Consider the following 20299-nt stretch of genomic DNA (forward strand, 5'->3'; position numbering starts at 1 on the left):
TGCTTGCTTAAAAAATGGGAATGAAATTGAAAACATATATGATAGATGTAAGTTATAAGAATTCACTTATTTCATATAAATTTATTTTTTAAGAAAAAATAATTTTTATATTTTTTGAATTTGAAACTTTTAAAAAAATAGTAACTAAAAATATTGTCTGATCAAATTAAAAATTAAGTTATTTAAAAAAAATAATGTTCTCTCTTTAAAAAAAAGTATTTTCTAGATTTCAACATATTAATATCACAATCTTTTTACACAAACTTATTGCAGTTTTGGTTGCTGTTGTTTGTTGTTTTCTATTATGATGTGGTTTGCAGGGCTTGGAAGGTAGAAGCGCAGATGAGGATCCCTCATCAGCTAGAGTTTCACATAGTTTTTCTTCTTCTGCCTGCATGCATGCCTAATTGTGGAGATCCAAGATGGTATATACCTCTTTCCACCTAGATCTGACAAGTGGATCTTGGTATTTTGCCGGGCTTGACTTTGATAGACAGAGAAGTCATTCGAGCACGCCAACCCCTACTTGTTCGGTCATTTAGCCATCTCTGGTTCTGGATCTCTTTCCTTCAGCTTGGCTTTGGATAGGAGGAAAGTGGAAAGGAAGAAAAATAACTGGTGGAAAATAAAAAATAATCTTGATTTTTTTATACTAATAAAAATTATGATAAGTTCTACATTTAAATTAATAATATTTTATTGATTAAATATACAAAAAACATATAAAAAATTTATTTTATTAAATGTCGTTTTCATTGGGGACATGATTAGGAATTTAGGATAACCATTATCTCCTTTAAGAAGGTCCACGTTGCATTATAATTATTCTCTTGTACCCTCCAGAGCAAAAAGGGATCCTTTATTTCATCCAAAAGATGGTCTTTACAAAAGTGTAACCAACACCTTCCTCAGTCCTTAACCTCACCTACCTAGCATCTTCTTCTTGACATTTCCATGGTAGGCCATAGCTTCAGATGGTTCAATTCCCTTGATTTTGATGGCACCACTTTTTCCCTGGAAAACATTAACAAAGCAACTAAGGTCGGAAGACATAAATTTTAAGGTTTTATTTAGTTGGAAATAATTCTATATTTTACAATTTTATCTTCAAATTTTATTAAAATCTACAATTTTATCATTTTATCTTTATAATTTTTATTTTCCACCCAAAAAATACAATAATATTAAAAAAATCAGCTGAAAGTTGAAATAAAAAAAGTACAATTAAATAATTTTTTTTTGTACTCTCTTTCTCTTATCTTAGACTTGAAAATCAAATCAAACGTTGAATAATTTCAACATCAAAAATATAATTTTGTTCACAATATTTTTAAGAAAAACAGTTTTAAAATATTGACAAAAATAATAACTTATTTATCACTTTAATATTAATGATTAAATTCTTATTTCATATTCAAAGTCAACGAGCCCTGCGTGTATCGCACAATAAAAAATTTGAAACAAATCAATTAAATTTATTAATTTTTTGGATTATAATTATTTTTAACTAACCTTATTCAACGTGCACGTTTAATATTTATTACAATATTTTGAATTATATAATAATTATTAATAATTTTATATAAAATTAACAATTTAAATATAATAATGTGATATTATGATAATTATTTTAATATTTTAATTAAATTTGTTATTTTAATAATCTTACCCCAAAAATTTAATTTAATATTATCAAATTTATTAATTTTTAATAATTATCCTATTTAATTACCAAAATATTAATTAAACTCATAAATAAAACGTTTAAACATGCATTAATTTTAACTGATAAATATTTAAAATTATTTTAAGTGATATATAAATAATTTATTAATTTTAAATTATTTAAATAAAAAATAATTATTTATTTTTAAGTTTAAAATATAATAAATAAATAAATAACTAACTTAGAGATATAACCGGTAATACTAATATTCTCCATCTTCTCACTTTTATATATCATACATAAATTATATATAACATAAAAAATAATAAAAAATATATGAATTTATTAATTATAATAATTTAACTAAATTATTATTTAATTAAATAATTTTTATTTTATTTTTAACTCTATAAAAATACTAATTTTTAAATTTTTATATACGAATTTCTTTGTTTAATTTATTATTTAAAAAGAAATTAACTTACAATAAAATTTCAATAAATAGAATTTAAATATTAACAAATCTTCTGTAATAAAATTTAATTAAGGATTTCTTTAATCAATTTAAATTTAAATAGACTAATAATATAATTAAATTAAAAATTTTTAAATAACAATAAATTGTAATTTTTTTTTAAAAAAAATAGTTTAATGTATAATAAAATTTAATATAAATAATTTAAATATTCAATTTCAAAAAAAAAAAATTTAAATATTAAGAGAATTGTTATGTGATGAAAAATTTAAATATTAATAATTTTTTTCAATCAATTTAAATTTAAATATTGACTTCAAAAAAAAATTTAATATAATATTAATATAATTAAATAATTTAATTAAAAATTTTTAAATAATAATTAAATTATAATTAACAAAATATAATAAAAATAGTTTAAAAAGTCTCAATATTTCCGCTCTTTCTACCTTTATATATAATATAGAGTAATTAATATTATTAATTTGAAGTGTCAAATAAATTTTTTCATCTAAGATTATTTGATTGATGAATCATATTTAATTAATAAAATTAAATTACATAATTAAAAGAAAATTAAAACATCTCAGTATCAATGTGCTAATTATTTATTTCTATAAAAAATTTTCCCTAAACATGATATTTGTTAAAAATTTTTAAAAAAATTGAAAAATTAACTTATAAAGCTTGATATCATATTCCTATTTTAGAAAATTTCTATGTAAAAGAGAAAATTATGTCAAATAATGTACAGATTAATTGTATTTAAAATTCGTATGAATAAAAAATAGGATTTTTTTAAGATTAAAAGTAATTGATATTTTATTTTATTTTTATTATTTAACACTTAACAATTATAAAAATATTACTGGTTAATTCTAAGTATTTATTTGCGGAATATAAATTATACTTAAAAAATATTTGTATGAAAAATATTTTTGAACAAAATAATTTATTTTTTTATTATTTAATTTTAATTTAAAAAATAAAATATATTAATAAATTTATATATGAAATGTTAATAAAATTTTTAAAATATAAAAATAATTTAATTTATCTTTTAATTAAAAAATATTTTATTTTAATTAATTTTTTAAGTATATAAACAATAAAATATATAGAAATATTTTTTCTATGAAATAAATAGAATTTCAATTTTATAAATTGTAATTATTAAGTATTTAAACTTTAATACGTATAATTTTTAAGTATGTATAATAGATGTTTATGCATAAGGATTGAATAATTATATATTTACAAAAATATATTAAAAATTAACAATGAAACTTTTTCTCCAAAAAATTGATTATTATTATTATTTTTTTTCCAAAATATACAAATGCTAAATTGAAAACTGATGAAGAGGGAGAAGAGAAGAGGCGATTTGGGCCAATCAAATCAGAGGAAGCACCCAAGGAGGTAGCGTGGAAACAGTAGACAGGTGTCACTCTTGGGTTGTTGTCACTCTTTTGTTGGCTTCTAAATAAATAATTAAACAACTCTACTGGAAATAAATAATTAAACAAATTAAATTACTTAATCGACCGTTTTTTAACCAAACCACTCTCGTCCTCACCCGTTAACCACACACGCCATCACCCGAGCTGAGCAGATCTCTCTCTAATCATTTCCTGTTTCCTTTCCAATCTCTCCATAACGAATCCCAAAATTCTCCAAATGGCTCCTATTCCGTCGGAGAACGGCGTCGACGGAGATGACGAGCGGGAAGAGGACGAAGAAGAGGAAGAAGAAGAAGAGGAGGAAGAAGCAGAAGAGGAGGAAGAAGAACCTAGGCTTAAGTATCAGAGAATGGGAGGTAGCATACCTACGCTTCTATCCAATGATGCGGCGTCGTGTATTGCGGTGGCGGAACGCATGATCGCGCTCGGGACACTTGACGGCACCGTTCACATTCTTGATTTCCTTGGCAACCAGGTGATTACTTGAGTAATGACTGTATGAGCTGTGAAATCGTTGAATTGAAGTTTTTTGGATCTCAATTTGGATTGGATTTTTATTTTTTGAGGGTAATTCAGCTTATGTTTAGGGGTATTTGAGTTTGTTTGGTATTTTTACTTAGTTTTTTGTGCATTTCTTTTATATCTCAAAAGTTTATTACATGTTTACACTTAGCTCGCATGCTCACTTTCCAGCTTATCAGCATGTGAAACCAAGTATTTTATTGTCTTAAGAAACATATTCTAGTTGTTACTTAGTGGTATTTTAGCTTCTGAATCTAATTTTATTATGAAATTTCAAAAGGGAAATTTTGTTTGTTCTTATAAGGGGGAGCGTTGAATGATCAAAACATGATTAAGTATAAGATTTAGATTCAGCAGACCTTGAGTGCTACTGCCTTTTTTTACGCCGTCCTTTTACTAAACTTTACCCTTAATAGAACTTAACTTTACACTTAATAGAACTCACCTTGTGTCTCTACTGTGAGCACTATTCTTCTTCTCTTGACACTGAAATCATCTTTCCCACAAGGGATACCCTACGTACGATAACAATGTGTATATCATATGCAACAGCTTGTAAGATAATGGAAAATTTTAAGCTTTGTTTTATTATCTTCACACATCCATGTCAAAGAACAAAACCAATTACTCCTTGCCTCACAAGTTTCAGTGGTAAATGCAAAACACTTCCAATATAAAAACTGTTGCTGTTTGGAGGAGGGGGGCAAGGCAGGGAGGGTAGAGGAGAATTGAGAGCTGCAGTAATGTTGACAGTCTGGCTGCTGACCTTTAAATGACATTAACAGTAAAGATAAAGAAACCTTAAGGATGGTTTATAGTTGGCAATTGACACTGCATTTGTTATGGGTTCGAACTCCAAAAATTCCTGTGTTATTGATTTATTAATTCTTTAGAGAAAGAAAACTTAAGGATGCTTTATGGATGGCTGACTATTGACACCACATTTGTTACGGGTCCAAACTCCAAACCTACTGTGTTCTTGATTTATTACGTTTCAGGTTAAGGAATTTGCTGCTCATACTGCTGCAGTCAATGACCTAAGCTTTGATATAGAAGGTGAATATGTAGGAAGCTGTTCAGATGATGGGTCTGTTGTAATACATAGCCTTTTCACTGATGAGAAAATGAAGTTCGATTATCATCGTCCAATGAAGGCTATTGCTTTGGACCCTGAATATTCTAGAAAAACGTCTAGAAGATTTGTAGCTGGTGGTTTGGCAGGTCATTTGTATTTCAATTCAAAGAAATGGCTGGGCTATCGAGACCAGGTCTATACAAGTTCACTGTTATAACCCATGTATGGATTGCTTTGTTAAATTTTCTGTTCTAATGCTGCAAATCAATCTATTTTTCAGGTTTTGCACTCTGGTGAAGGTCCGATACATGCTGTAAAGTGGAGAACAAGTCTCATTGCATGGGCTAATGATGCAGGTGTGAAAGTTTATGATGCTGCCAATGATCAGCGAATAACATTCATCGAAAGACCACGAGGAAGTCCACGTCCTGAGCTTTTGCTCCCTCACTTAGTTTGGCAGGTTAGTCAAAGCACAAGTGTCTGTAATATTCCAAACAGCTTCAAACATCTTTTGCATTACACTATCTATCTGTTTCCATTATATCCTTGTGGCTTTGAAAATTGAAATTAACATGAACACGTCGTTTTCCCCAAAATTTGTTCTTTTTCTTGGTACCTTCTATCCCATTCAGGACGATACCCTCTTGGTTATTGGCTGGGGAACATCTGTGAAAATTGCATCAATAAGAACAAATGAGTATAAAGGAACCAATGGGACATATAAGCACATTCCAGCAGCTAGTATGAACAAGGTGGATATTGTGGCATCTTTTCAAACCAGCTATTATATTTCAGGAATTGCTCCTTTTGGTGATTCTTTGGTTGTTCTAGCTTATATTCCTGGAGAGGATGGAGAGAAGGAATTTAGCAACAGTATTCCATCGAGACAGGTATTTCCCCACTTGTGTTGTGTGAAGTGTATGAATTATGATTCTTGATCTAGCACCTTTTAAATGGTACGATGATAAAATATATGAATTGTCATTTTGATAAGGTGCAAATAAATTTATCAGTTAGTTTTTCGGTCTGCCAACATTTTGTTGCCATGACAGTACAGAGGTACGAATATTTGTGAAAGGAGATCATGCTGCATTTGAATACTTGTTGTTATGAAGGCTATAATCGAATGGCTAGCATCATTTGTCTTCAAGCTTTTTAGACTTTGTTTTCTTGCGTCCATGTTTTGCTTTATTTATTGAACATGGTTAACATTTTCGGTAGTCTGAGCAGTAAGCCCCCATTTTTTTGTCTAAAATATAATTTAAACCTCCCTGCTAATGTTACTTGTTTAAAGGAGGGGCACATTTATTTCTGTAGAAGTTAGTTTATCAGTTTAATAAGTTGTTTTTGCACTAATTTATGTTGTTTGCTCCATCATTCATTATTTGGTTGTGTAAATTCCTGTAAGCATGACCAAATTCAAATTTCATGTATGCTAGCTAGATATGACTTGTGAATAGCCTTATTGATTTCTTTTTTTTTTCTTTTTGCTTTTAGACACTAAACTGCTATGGTCTTTGTCCACACGAAGTGGCTTTCTTTATGTAGTAAACATGATCTAAATCACTTTCGGCTATTCAAGAATTACTATTTTTCTAACTTTTCCTGCTTATTTTAAGCAGGGCAATGCACAGAGACCAGAAGTACGTGTAGTTACATGGAACAATGATGAACTGGCAACAGATGCCCTACCTGTGCATGGATTTGAGCATTACAAGGCAAAGGACTATTCCCTTGCTCATTCTCCTTTCTCAGGTTAACATTTTTGTATTTGAAGTGGGTGGTCTTTGCTTGCTGGATAACCTACCTTTAAGTAGTTATTATACTTATTCATGTCAATATAGGTAGCAGCTATGCTGGTGGTCAGTGGGCTGCTGGGGATGAACCATTGTATTACGTTGTATCTCCAAAGGATGTGGTTATTGCAAAACCAAGGTTAGTTTTTTGCTCCTCAGATTTGAACATGCCTGACTTTAAAAACCTAGACATTGATGCCTTCTGCTTCAGTTTGGTTATAATTTATTTTATAGATGAACATATAAGCAAAAAACAAAATGACATTTAAAACATTGGTCTAAGACAGTGTTTTGAATTATAGTTTCATTTATATGACCTTATCTTTCAGTATCACCCCTCTCATATGTAATTTGCTTTAGAAATTATGATGTCATGATCACAGGATATGACTTCATCTATTGATTTATGGTGGTAACTTGTGCCGCTATTATTTCTTGAATGCTTCTTTGTAGTTCACACTTACTTTTTCACACCAAAAGTTATTGATAGATTGGATTTAGAGAGTTTGACTGAAATGTGTAGGACCTCACTTCATTTATTGTTTTATTTTTTTGTTCATTTATTATTTTATTTTTTGGCTTTTTATGATGATGGTTGAAACAGTAAGAACTTCGTTGTTGGAGAACCTATTAGATGGTTGGTATCGTAGTTCTTCTACTGTCTGTTTGATGTGTCAGTGAACCTATTAGAAATTGTATATCATGGAAAGAAAATTACAGATGTTGAGTAGGATTAAAATTGTATATCATGGAAAGAAAATTACAGATGTAGAGTACGATCAATCTATTGTTTCTTATATGCTTCTTATAGGTATGAATATCTAGAAATGGAAGCCAAATCTCTAACAAATTATGCTGCAGTCATAAAAAGTTGAATTCTAGTTATTGAGATTTGATCAGTAATATTCTTTTAACAGTTGGATGGCGTGGAAAATTACACTAGGATGGAATATTTTGAGTTTTGGTTGAAGCTATGAAGTGATACATAACCATTCCAATGATCTTGTTTTGTAGAAATGGAAGCCGAATGATGCCTAAAACATAACTTTTTAAAGAAAAATGTTTGTTTGTTAGGGATGCTGAAGATCACATTGCATGGCTTCTACAGCATGGTTGGCATGAAAAAGCTTTAGCAGCTGCTGAAGCAGGTCAGGCGCGAAGTGAACTACTTGATGAGGTACATCTGCTCTTGTAATGCTAAGAAATAAGAATTGTGTAGTTTTCTGTCATCAATACTCTTTAATAAATATGCCATAAATATGTAAGATATTTTCTCCCTGGATATAATTTGCAAATTTGGACATGCTAGTCAACACTAGCGATAGGCATGAGCAAAGGTTTACCCAAAAGAGGTTTGAGGTCCAGGGTTTAGTTAGTCTGCTGGGGTTTGGCCGAAACCTATGATCTTAAGCTTGGCCTAAAGGGGAAAAAAGGCCCTGGGCCAGGCCATACTTTTTTTAATTTTATTTTTCTAATGAAAACTTATTTTTTTCATCTACTTATTTATGAAAAAGGATAAATAAATTATTAGACTACAATTTACATGTATTGTGCTACAATATAATTTTAAAAGTATAAATTGTAAAATAACTGTATACATGTATGTGTATATGTGTATGTGTGTATGTACAAATGTATCGTGTATGTATGTTATACATGTATGTGATCCAGCCAGGCTCAGTTTCAAGCTACTCGGGCCTAAAAATTAACCCCAGCTCTAGTATTTGGTATTAATTAGGGAGCAAGGCCAAGCCCTTTAGTTTCCTCGTTAATATAATATGCATATGATTAAGTGTGGTCTGCTACACTACATGATCAGGTGGGATCTAGGTATCTTGATCATTTGATTGTGGAAAGGAAATATTCCGAAGCTGCATCTTTGTGTCCCAAATTGTTACAAGGATCTGCATCAGCATGGGAAAGGTAAATAAAGTTACTATTACTAAATATACTAAATATTCTCACATCCCCTTGTTAATAATTGACTATCGGCTGCTAATTGGCAGGTGGGTTTTCCATTTTGCGCATCTTCGTCAGCTTCCTGTATTGGTTCCATATATACCAACAGAAAACCCAAGACTGCGCGATACTGCTTACGAGGTTTGCAGAAGAAATGTGTTTATATAGTCTTGTTATGTCTTTTCTGATATGCGAGCTTGTGATCAAGATGTCCTGTTATTTTTCATGCTACAGGTTGCACTTGTAGCACTGGCAACAAATTCATCTTTTCATAAGGATCTTTTATCAACTGTTAAATCTTGGCCACCTGTGATTTATTCTGCCTTACCTGTCATTTCTGCTATAGAACCTCAGTTAAACACCTCTTCCATGACTGATGCACTCAAAGAGGTCAGACCGAGAGTTGCTGCATGCATTTGAAATAAAAGATTTTCAACTTCAACTTGTCTTTAATCAGTCTGCTTTTATATCAGGCACTAGCAGAGTTATATGTAATTAATGGACAATATGAGAAAGCTTGTTCACTTTATGCTGATGTAAGTATTTTTCTTCTATTCTTATGTTCCTGTAATCTTATGCATAGAGACACCAATGCTGTAATTATGTCTGCCTAAATGTTTTGGAGAAGCAAAGTGTTGCATTTATTTAATCATTATGACATTATTTTATTTATTGTTTATTGGTTTTTGTTTTTCAGCTTATGAAACCGGATATGTTTGAATTCATTGAAAAACACAATTTACATGATGCGATTCGTGAAAAGGTATGGCTGTGCAAAATAAGTTGAATGGTTATGATGTTATTGCCTTCTCCATTCTGATATCGCTGTTTACCTATCTTCACTTATCTATTTGGAAGTATACAGTCTTAAGGAGGCAGAGCAAATGTATGCTTTTCCTAATATTTTTCCTCAGTGATGTTGGAATAATACGATTTGTATCGTATCAAATCATTAGCTAAGCAAACAAATTGAAGGGTGAATTGTAAGTAGTCAAGAATTGGACAAGAATCACCATGAATCAAAGGTGAATGGTGAGAATCGTTATTGATCGGTTGATTCATCGATTCATAAAGAGAAGGACAACAAATGGTCAAATTAAAAAAAAAAAAAAAAGAAAAGATAAAAGACAAAACCCAAGAGAAGGACAATAAATTAATGAAAAAAGAATGGAAATGGCCCAAGATAGTTTTAATAATTTTTATTTTAAAATTTTAACTTGCTGGTTTGATACTTTGAGCTTTTCCACTTCAAAGTCATTACATTCCCTTTGTTTTGTTTAACAAATGATTTCTAATTAAAATGCACACATGCACACACGCTAATTACGATTAAATGTTTAATATGTTGTAATAAAATTAATAGGAGATACATTTATAAATATATATAATGTTATTTCAACTGATTTTTCATAAGTTGTACTGAACCTTACGATTTGTTTCTCGATTGACTACTATGTTTTTCTTATGCCAGTTTTTATCTTGTGCTTGTTTGTGTCAGGTTGTCCAATTGATGATGCTAGATTGCAAGCGTGCTGTTCCTTTATTTATCCAAAACAAGGACTTAATTCCTCCAGCTGAAGTTGTCTCACAACTGCTGGCTGCCAGAAATAAGTGCAATGCGAGATATTTCTTGCATTTATATCTGCATTCACTATTTGAGGCAAATTCACATGCTGGAAAGGAGTTTCATGATATGCAGGTATGTGAGAACTGTTAGTTAGACAGTATGTTATTCTGATTACGAATACTATCTTAATAACATCTCTTTAATTCTTGTCCACAAAGATATTGTTTGCTTGAAATATTATTGGTTAATGATATCAAATGTCAGGAATCTTGTCCATTCAGCATTGAAACAAGTGAGGTGAACTCATAAAATGTATCATAAGGGCATTATGTTAGGCGGTTATGGTAGTATTGGTATTAGATGTATCCATTTGTTAAATTAATGTAGCTTCTGGATATTAGTTTACCCATTCATGTCAAGTGTTGTGTCTGTGTCATGCAAAAGTGGGTTTTGTCACATTTTGGATGAACATGATGGTCTGAATGCAATTCAGTTGTGATGTCGGTGTTGTGATAAGATACAACAGACAGGTTGATGTGCACAACCCATTTGTATGATTATATAACCTCTTAGCGCCTGTAGGCTGTTTAATATATGACATGGCAGAAGTAACTTCTATTACAAATGTGAACATGATTTATACGTTAAGGCATAACCAAATACAAAACCTTTTCATGGATGGGTTGGTACCCCTAATCGATGCAGTTCCATTCTGTCTACTAATTTGAATATGTTGAATTTTCCTGTCTTGCCATCCAACTCAATCTCTAGTTGATTTGAAAAGACTGTAAGAAGCAACTTTCTTTTAGTAAAGATCTATTGTGTTTTACTTCCTGCTGTGCATCTTATGCTGTAAGATCTCTTTCTTGTCTTAAAAAACTGGGCAGTGGTCTTTTCTAGTGATTTTTCTTGTTCATCTTTGTACATTTGAATCCAAAAAATTGAATTCCAATGATGTTTGTCCATTGGAACTACAGAAAATAAATTCTTACCGTGTCACTATATCTGGCCGCATGCTTAGCTGCTGACTGCTCATGTCTGTTTAGTGCTGACGTGCACTGCACATACGTGAATTGTCTGCAATGTGTAACATCAACCTTACATTTATTGTGACAGGTAGAACTTTATGCAGATTATGATCCAAAAATGCTACTTCCTTTTCTTCGTAGCAGCCAACATTACACACTTGAGAAGGTTTGGATGTCAAGATTACCGGCTGTTTATGTTCTATTTGATGAATTGTCAATTATTTTTCTGAATTATTTGATGATTAATTTATCATTCAACTGTCCCAGGCATATGACATTTGTGTCAAAAGAGATCTTTTGAGGGAGCAAGTCTTCATACTTGGAAGAATGGGAAACTCAAAAAAGGCCTTAGCCATCATCATAAACAAATTAGGAGATATCGAAGAGGTATCTAATGTCTTTATTTAAATCATGTCAACTGTTCCTCAATGATTTTGTTTGTGATAAATTATCATTGGCACAGATAAACATTATGCTTTTTTTTGCAGGCTGTAGAATTTGTAACTATGCAGCATGATGATGAACTTTGGGATGAATTGATTAAGCAGTGTCTTCACAAACCTGAAATGGTATATTAAGAGCTTAATTTGCAGAATTTAGTCTACTAATCCATTTCACAATTTTGTCAATTTGGCATTTCTGTGCTACTTTTCTTCAGCTTTTTCCTGAGCATGTTGTGCTACTTGGCAGGTAGGAGTCTTGTTGGAGCATACTGTTGGCAATCTCGACCCCCTGTATATTGTAAATATGGTACCTAATGGCATGGAAATTCCTCGGTGAGTATTCCTTGAATTAATTGTCAAGTTTTGGCTGTAAATTTCTCTTTACTGATTATTGATTTCAAGTTTTTCCTTATATTTTTATTTGTAATTGATATAAGCTGAGTGAAATCTAGGGCTTCTTTGAGACCCAAAACAAAAAAAAAGAAATTCAAATCCGATTTTTAGTTTCTTAGATCAGTTTTCTGCAAGTCCAGGACAAGCCTAGGATTATCAGATAAGCCATAGATGAATACATACAAGTTGAAAGTTTTATTTTTGTGAATTAAGATACCAAAAAACAATTCATCAATTCTTCCAATTTATTGAATATTTTAGGTCACGAAAAGTTCACTTTTATTCTCTTTATTCTCATGAAACCTGATAAGAAACAGGCCGAGCTCCTAATGAAAAGTATACACACGTTATAGTTTGTTAAACTTCAACTTAGTGTAGCATCTGTACTGATTGTGTTCACTTCTCTATCATTCTGTTTTTTCAGGCTTAGGGATTGCCTAGTCAAAATTATCACTGATTACAGAACTGAAACATCCCTTAGACATGGGTGCAATGATATTCTTAAGGTGCCAAGTTTCACATGCCCTTAAATTTCATTTGAACAGAAAATAATAATTAGTGTTAACCATTAGCGTTTTGGTGTTACTTTGAGATGTACAGGCTGATTGTGTGAACCTCTTGGTAAAATACTACAAGGAAGCGAGACGGGCAGTTTGCTTAACTAGTGAAGGAGATGATGCGCGAGTGATTAGTGATAGCAGTAGGGATTCTCAGTCAACTGAGAGAACATTGAGCATAAAAACTATGGATGTCAAGTCAAAAACAAGGGGAGATTCAAGATGTTGCATGTGTTTTGATCCCTTCTCTATACAAAATGTTTCGGTCATTGTATTCTTTTGTTGTCATGCTTATCACATGACTTGTTTAATGGATTCCATGCATACTGTCAGCAGCCAAAAAGGGAGTCGAGAAAACAATGAATATGAAGAAGAAGATGAAGAAGAAGAAGATGATGATGATGATACTCGATCTGGTGTTCCTCGATTGCGTTGCATCTTGTGTACTACTGCTGCCAGTTGAGATAGTATTCCCTTTTTCAAGGCCCCCTTTTTTTTGGGTTGGGAAGTGTGAAAGGGCCGAACGGGTGGGTGTTGTGCGAGTTTTTACTAATTTATCAGGCTTACCTTTCCTTTTTTTTTTTTTTTTTTTTTTTGTGTTAATATATGATATATCTGTGGTATTAATCATCAACATGCCATTTTTGGTCGAGTTTCAACTGTTGTATTATAATTTTTTTTTTATATATAATTAGAAATGAAAAAGCTTTAAGTTTTCGCGGAAGGCATGTGTGTTTGGACAAAGGAAACGATGCAATATACGCCTAGTATTTTCTCTCATGAACCTTGAATGAAGATGTGAAGCTGCAATTTGCCGGTTTAATGCAAGTAGATTCCATATCATCTTAGTATTTAAGAGAAACAATAAACCATCTATATTGCCCACACAAAACTGGGTCTTTTTTACATTTTTGATTGCAGAGTATTATTTTCTCTCTCTTTTTTATTCCCAAAGATATTGTGATATAAGGGTCTCGAAACCTATTATATGTAGTGGATGTAAAGAAGATTCAAAAACAAGTACAGTACATGGTAAAGAAGAAAAAACTGAGTTTGTCTATCTACATAAGCCCAAATCACAACCCAGTCAAGAAGCTCTAAAGCACTAGTTGGATTTCACTTGGGAAAGAATCACTTGTGCAGACGATGTCGCGCTGTTTGGTTGGGAAAGTCTCGAAGCACGTTCCATGGAAGACAAAGTTTAGAGACCGTGATGGTGTGAAATTGACGAACAAGAAGGCTAGAACCCAAGGAGCGTAGAAGCAGCTCAAAAAGTTCAAATCTAGAGCACCTTCACCACGGTTAGCCGGACGAGATAAGGGATGCCTGGCGGAGTTGTGAGGGACCAGAGTAACTCAAGAGGTGAGCGTCTTTAGTGTCCTGAAGATGACTGGTCACTCATTGCCAAAGCAAAAACAACCAATAAAGAACTTGCATACACAAGCTATCCACACACAAATCGTAAGAAGAAAGGTAAAAAAAAAAAAAGCATATTACTTTATTCCCACTCTATTTCACCATTGATTAGTAGGTAAGGATAAAGAGAGAATCATAAAACCAAAAAACCCATTCGAAGGTGAGGAAGAGAACCCATTTTTCCAGTGGAAGGAACAAGGATGTTTCCCTCTGTCTGGACGAGGCAGTGAAAAACCAACGTACGACAGATAACGAGATACCGGAACTTTCAGATGATGTGTTTCTTGAATGGTAGAGAGAGATTATTGTAGAGTAATATTCACAAAGAGCATAAATCATTATCTATTTATTGCTAACCTGGCTTTGACAGCCTATTAAGTATTCTTTCACAAAGAGCATAAATTTCACTGTTTTTAAGCCTAAAAGTCCTTTTGCACAACTGTCATCTTTTTTAGGTTAATTGGTTTTCGGAGTAAAAACTACGTAGTTTTGTCGCCTCTGCTTGGTTGAATAGGCCTAACTTTTCGTATGACTGTAAGCTGTACAACAAGATGGAAAATCTGAAAAGAACAAACAATAGAAGTATCAATTTTGTCCCATGATACATGGTAGCTGTCTTTGGCCGGCTACAAGTGTATGTGGTATTTTTTTTTTTTTAATTACATATTATATATTAAATATTAAATATTATTTATTTTTTAATAAATTATATAAATTAAAAAAATTATATGCTTCTTAATTCAATTAAAAATAATCTATATTAATTTGAATTAAATAAATGTCTATTTAATATTTATTATGGTAAGTGTATCAAAGTAAATATGAGAGATCTCATGTTATATTTCAATTTCAATTTAAAACAAATGTTAAGTTAAAATATATTAAAAATTAATTTAAATTTTAGTTAGATATTTACTAAAATTAGAAAATAATTAAAAAAATTTCAAGTACATATATTTTTCGATTCATCTAAAATGATGTTTTTTCACAAAGTTTATTTTTTTAAATAATCCACCTATATAAATATGATAAAGCTGTGGCCTAGTAACATGATGTTCAGCTATCGTCAACTAATAATCTTAAACACCATGTCAGGCCGGCTGTCTCGTTAAGATTTCTTCGACAAAACTAGTAAGTCCAAACTTGTAATCATCTCCAAAAACTCATTGATAGCCACTAACTAGGAAGCCAAATCTCCAAGAACAAAACTATAAAAATCTCCACCTTATATAATAACTTCATTGTAAAGGCAACAATTAAACCTGTAGCTAAAGATGGCAATAGCATCATGTCAGCTGCTAGCATTGCTTCTTCTTCTTACAACAACGTACATATCAGCAGCTTCACATCCTGGAGGATTGAGATTGGGTCCTATTAGACGACCACTGATTCAAAAATCCAGTTTACAGTCCACAGAAATCCCACCAGAATATGAAACACATTACTACACACAAACACTTGATCATTTCAACTACTATCCCAAGAGTTATGCCACCTTCCAGCAGAGATATATTTTGAACTTCAAGTACTGGGGGGGAGCAAATACTAGCTCTCCTATCTTTTTCTATGCAGGTGAAGAGGCAGACATACTTGGTGATGTTCTTTATGTTAATTTTATTGCTGATCTTGCTGCTCGTTTCAAAGGTTTACTATTGTATGTTGAGGTATGTCTTCCTTCACGAGTGCATGAATATCTCATTAATTTGGAGATGGATGAAAAAAAATTGCAATTTGCAGCATCGTTATTATGGAGAATCATTTCCATTTGGATCCAACAGAGAAACATACCAAAATGGGAGTACACTTGGATACTTGAGCTCAGAACAGGCTTTGGCAGATTATGCACAGGTCATTACAGATGTTAAGAAGAATCTATCAGCACTGAATTCTCCAGTCATTGCTGTCGGAGCTTCATATGGTGGAAGTAAGTAAAAAATTTCCTGTAAGATCAACACCAACCATGTCTGAAAAACCTTATAATTTATACTGAAATATTTTCCTGCTTAAATTAAAATTATCCAGTGCTGGCTTCTTGGTTTCGTCTGAAATACCCTCACATTATCATTGGTGCTTTGGCATCTTCTGCTCCAATTCTATACTTTGAGGATATCACACCACAACATGGATACCACGCTGTTGCATCCAGAGACTTCAGAGTATGTATATATAAGCAGTTAATCGAAAAAAAGCTCGATCTTATATGAGAACGGATATACAACTCGTTCTCATATGATGTTGAGCTCGTGTTAGATATCCATATGTTTCAGTGCTAATGTTGTGTTCTGCAGAATACAAGTGAGAGTTGCTACAACACCATTAAACAATCTTGGTCAGAAATTGATAGAGTTGCAGCTGAAACTAATGGACTTGTAACTCTTGGCAATATCTTCAATGCATGCACGTAATACAATAAAACTTATGACTAATATCTATAGATTTTCTTTTTTCAACAAATTTTTCTGGGATTTTCTTGACCTCTCCATTCATTCTCTTGAAGGCCTTTGAACTCATCTCAAGAGCTGAAGGACTACTTAACCATCATTTATTTGGTGTCAGCTCAGTACGATAATCCTCCAGATTATTTTGTGGAGAATTTGTGCAAGGCCATTGATGGAGCTCCACAAGGAACTGATGTTCTTGCAAGAATTGCTGTTGGTCTCAATGCCAGTATTATTTTTGGACAAGGTTCATGTCACTATATTGTTGAACCTGAAACGGTATACAGACAGAGCTCATGGTCATGGCAGGTAGTTATATATATATATATATATTGTCGTTTCGGTTTGATTTAATAACATTATAATATCGCAAAAAAAATTCAGACATGCACTGAGATGGTAATACCGAGGGGGGTTGATACCAATGAAACAATGTTCGAATTTTCTCCCTTTGATCTCAACAAATTCACAAAAGCTTGCCAAGAAGTATTCGGTATCACCGTCATCCCAAGGCCTGGTTGGGCCCCTGTACAATATGGTGGCCGTGTAAGCTCCTCAATTTTTCTTCCTTTATCAAAAAGAAATGTCGAGTTTCAGCAAAATTTCCTCCTTATTTATATGAAAACTTGCAAGCATTTATGTTCTGATTAATCTTCAGAATATAAAATCTGCACTTGAAAATTTTGCAAGCAACATCATTTTCTCCAACGGGTTCCGCGATCCATGGAGCGCAGGAGGGTAAACAATCTCATGAATCTATTACTTTTATTATTTTTAACACTTAAATTCAGTTTGTTATGAATTTGTTAACATAACAAAATCTCTTACCATAGTTTACATTTATTAATTATTTTAATTTCATCGACTCACAGAATTTTAAAGGACATATCAGACACTGTTGTCGCCATACATACAGATCAAGGTAGTAGCTTCAAGTTGTTTAATATATTGTATATAAGGTTAGCTAAGGTTTTGTAATTAAGAGTTGTTATGGTGATTAGGTGCTCACTGCTTGGATGTGTTAAGTCCTAATGCAACAAGTGATCCTGCATGGCTGCTGGCTCAGAGAGACAAAGAGATCCAAGTTATTGCATTTTGGCTTGCAGAGTACTATGCCAAACTTGCTACAAATACTGCCAATTGAACGGCTTGGAAGACTCTTCTTCTTTCCTTTTATTTGGTTGAAAGAAAAAAATTGTGATGGGTTCTGCTTGAACCTGGAGAATCACTATTCGCTTGAGCTAGAATATTGAAATTGTAACAAAATAAATTGCTTTCAATTTTTATCTCTCATATATTTACTCCTCCAAATATATGGGGTGTTGATCTTAAAGACTCCCAACATATAGTAGTATTAGCAAATTCGACATAATGAGCGTCACCTCACCTTTATTGATAAAAAATTAGTCTAATTATAATTAAATCCAAAAATTATTTAGGAAAATACTTTTCAACGATAAAAAAATATCGATCACCAATACCATTCAGGATATGGAAATGATACTATCCATAAACAAAAAAGGTAGAGAGAGAAGTGTTTCGGTTTCAGACTGAGAAAAGTTTTGCTAATAAAGTTGAAAGTTGAAAGTATCATTTGCTAATAAAGCTGAAAGTTGAAAGCATTTTGCTAATAAAGTTGAAAGCATCATTTGCTAATAAAGTTGAAAGCATCATTTAGGAAAATACTTTTCAACAATAAAAAAACATCGATCACCAATACCATTTAAGATATGAAAATGATACTATTCATAAACAAAAAATATAGAGAGAGAAGTATTTCGATTTCAGACTGAGAAATATTTTGCTAATAAAGTTAAAAGCATTTTGCTAATAAAATCAAAAGTTGAAAATTTTGCTAATAAGGTTGAAAGCATCATTTGTTAATAAAATTCAAAGTTGAAAGCATTTTGCTAATAAAGTTGAAAGTTGAAAGTATCATTTGCTAATAAAGTTGAAAGTTGAAAGCATCATTTGCTAATAAAGTTGAAACCATCATTTAGGAAAATACTTTTCAACAATAAAAAAACATCGATCACCAGTACCATTTAAAATATGAAAATGATACTATTCATAAACAAAAAAATATAGAGAGAAGTATTTCGATTTCAGACTGAGAAATGTTTTGCTAATAAAGTTGAAAGCATTTTGCTAACAAAATTGAAAGTTGAAAATTTTGCTAATAAGGTTGAAAGCATCATTTGTTAATAAAATTCAAAGTTGAAAGCATTTTGCTAATAAAGTTGAAAGTTGAAAGTATCATTTGCTAATAAAGTTGAAAGCATCATTTAGGAAAATACTTTTCAACAATAAAATCGATCACCAATACCATTTAGGATATGAAAATGATACTATTCATAAACAAAAAATGTAGAGAGAGAAGTGTTTCGATTTCAGACTGAGAAATGTTTTGCTAATAAAGTTGAAAGTTAAAAATTTTGCTAATAAGGTTGAAAGTATCATTTGTTAATAAAATTCAAAGTTGAAAGATCGAAAAAGACTAATTTTGCAGTTAGAGATAAATTAATTGGTTGTAATTGACTAAATAGATAAATAACTTAATTTTATAATTAATGATTTTATTGAAGATAATGAAAGATAAATATCTATGAAAATAGCTCCATGTTAAAAAAGAATCAACCATATTAAAAATTTATTTTTGTATTTATTATTTACGAATAATTATTACAAATAATTAAAATTAATTAATAAGAAAATACAAAAAAATAAAATCTCTCCCACTCTCCATTTCTCTCATGCTCTATTTCTTTACTTTACCTTAATTTCTCTTAAATATTTTCATTTTTCTTACTAGTTTCAATATATTAAATTCCAAATTGCGAACCTTATTCAAATTCTCAAGTCAAAAAAATAAATTAATGAAATTAATGGCAAATTTAGCTAAAATTAGTAAATATAAGAGCAAAACCTTTCATTTAAATAACCAAATGTTTTCGTCAATTATAACTAATATTTTTAATTTTGTACAATTAATTTAATTTCAAAGGTTAATTTTATTTATGACTAGGTGTTTATTTGGCTCAAATCTATACAAGTCGATCAATATAAAAAGAAATAATATTAACAAAAAAATATTTTCAACTAGTTTAGACTGCACAAATCAATAAATTTTATATTTTGAAATTAAGTTAAATTATCAGATAAAATTAAAATTATTGACTATAAGTGATAAAAATAAAAGATGTTTGGCTCTAATTATATTATTATATATAGTAAAAAAATTAATTTTTTTTCAATAATTATAATATTATTATTTAATTATTATTCTAATAGTGTTAAGATAATAATTTTATATAATTACACTTAAAAAATCCTAAAATATAGTTGTGTATCTGGCTTATTCTCAGCAGCATTTTTAAAAATGATGCATATACTACAAGCCACCTCGACTAGAAGACCTTACATCATAGTCCTTGATCAAACTTCAAGCCCAAATGTCATTGAATTACGTTTAACCTATATATTTTCAAGCAACATTATTTTCTT

At 31.0% G+C, this 20299-nt stretch overlaps 2 protein-coding genes across 3 annotated transcripts; both read left to right on the forward strand.

The window, feature by feature from the left end:
* Positions 1-3686: 3686 nt before the first annotated feature.
* Positions 3687-13665, forward strand: LOC110626590 (vacuolar protein sorting-associated protein 41 homolog). Its single transcript, XM_021772593.2, has 19 exons — positions 3687-4076; positions 5122-5391; positions 5479-5658; positions 5831-6088; positions 6821-6953; positions 7043-7133; positions 8069-8171; positions 8814-8917; positions 9001-9094; positions 9188-9343; positions 9427-9489; positions 9651-9716; positions 10452-10652; positions 11637-11714; positions 11816-11935; positions 12037-12117; positions 12239-12324; positions 12809-12890; positions 12985-13665. The coding sequence occupies exons 1-19, from the start codon at positions 3819-3821 to the stop codon at positions 13402-13404; spliced, it is 2844 nt and encodes a 947-aa protein (XP_021628285.1). The 5' UTR covers positions 3687-3818; the 3' UTR covers positions 13405-13665.
* A 1687-nt stretch (positions 13666-15352) lies between these two features.
* LOC110626333 (lysosomal Pro-X carboxypeptidase) lies at positions 15353-18088 on the forward strand. Of its 2 annotated transcripts, none has more exons than XM_021772161.2 (9): positions 15353-16021; positions 16095-16281; positions 16380-16513; positions 16646-16758; positions 16855-17104; positions 17180-17341; positions 17454-17533; positions 17668-17717; positions 17797-18088. In XM_021772161.2, exons 1-9 carry the CDS (start codon positions 15632-15634, stop codon positions 17937-17939), a joined length of 1509 nt encoding a protein of 502 aa, XP_021627853.1. In that variant the 5' UTR covers positions 15353-15631; the 3' UTR covers positions 17940-18088. The 2 variants fall into 2 exon arrangements, with proteins under 2 accessions (XP_021627853.1, XP_043817574.1); XM_043961639.1 differs by having other exon boundaries at positions 15886-16021; positions 16136-16281.
* The last annotated feature ends 2211 nt before the right edge of the window (positions 18089-20299 follow it).

The sequence above is a fragment of the Manihot esculenta genome, chromosome 11, assembly GCF_001659605.2.
Source record: "Manihot esculenta cultivar AM560-2 chromosome 11, M.esculenta_v8, whole genome shotgun sequence".
NCBI classification, from domain to species: Eukaryota; Viridiplantae; Streptophyta; class Magnoliopsida; order Malpighiales; family Euphorbiaceae; genus Manihot; species Manihot esculenta.

Excerpts from the sequence above, each read along its gene's own strand:
- LOC110626590 (XM_021772593.2), top strand. The coding sequence starts at position 3,819 with ATGGCTCCTATTCCGTCGGAGAACGGCGTCGACGGAGATGACGAGCGG. Across the intron at positions 6,089-6,820 it reads ACAGTATTCCATCGAGACAG|GGCAATGCACAGAGACCAGA; the intron begins GTATTTCCCCAC and ends TATTTTAAGCAG. Across the intron at positions 9,344-9,426 it reads TGACTGATGCACTCAAAGAG|GCACTAGCAGAGTTATATGT; the intron begins GTCAGACCGAGA and ends CTTTTATATCAG.
- LOC110626333 (XM_021772161.2), top strand. The coding sequence starts at position 15,632 with ATGGCAATAGCATCATGTCAGCTGCTAGCATTGCTTCTTCTTCTTACA. Across the intron at positions 16,759-16,854 it reads AATATCTTCAATGCATGCAC|GCCTTTGAACTCATCTCAAG; the intron begins GTAATACAATAA and ends ATTCTCTTGAAG. Across the intron at positions 17,342-17,453 it reads CTGTACAATATGGTGGCCGT|AATATAAAATCTGCACTTGA; the intron begins GTAAGCTCCTCA and ends ATTAATCTTCAG.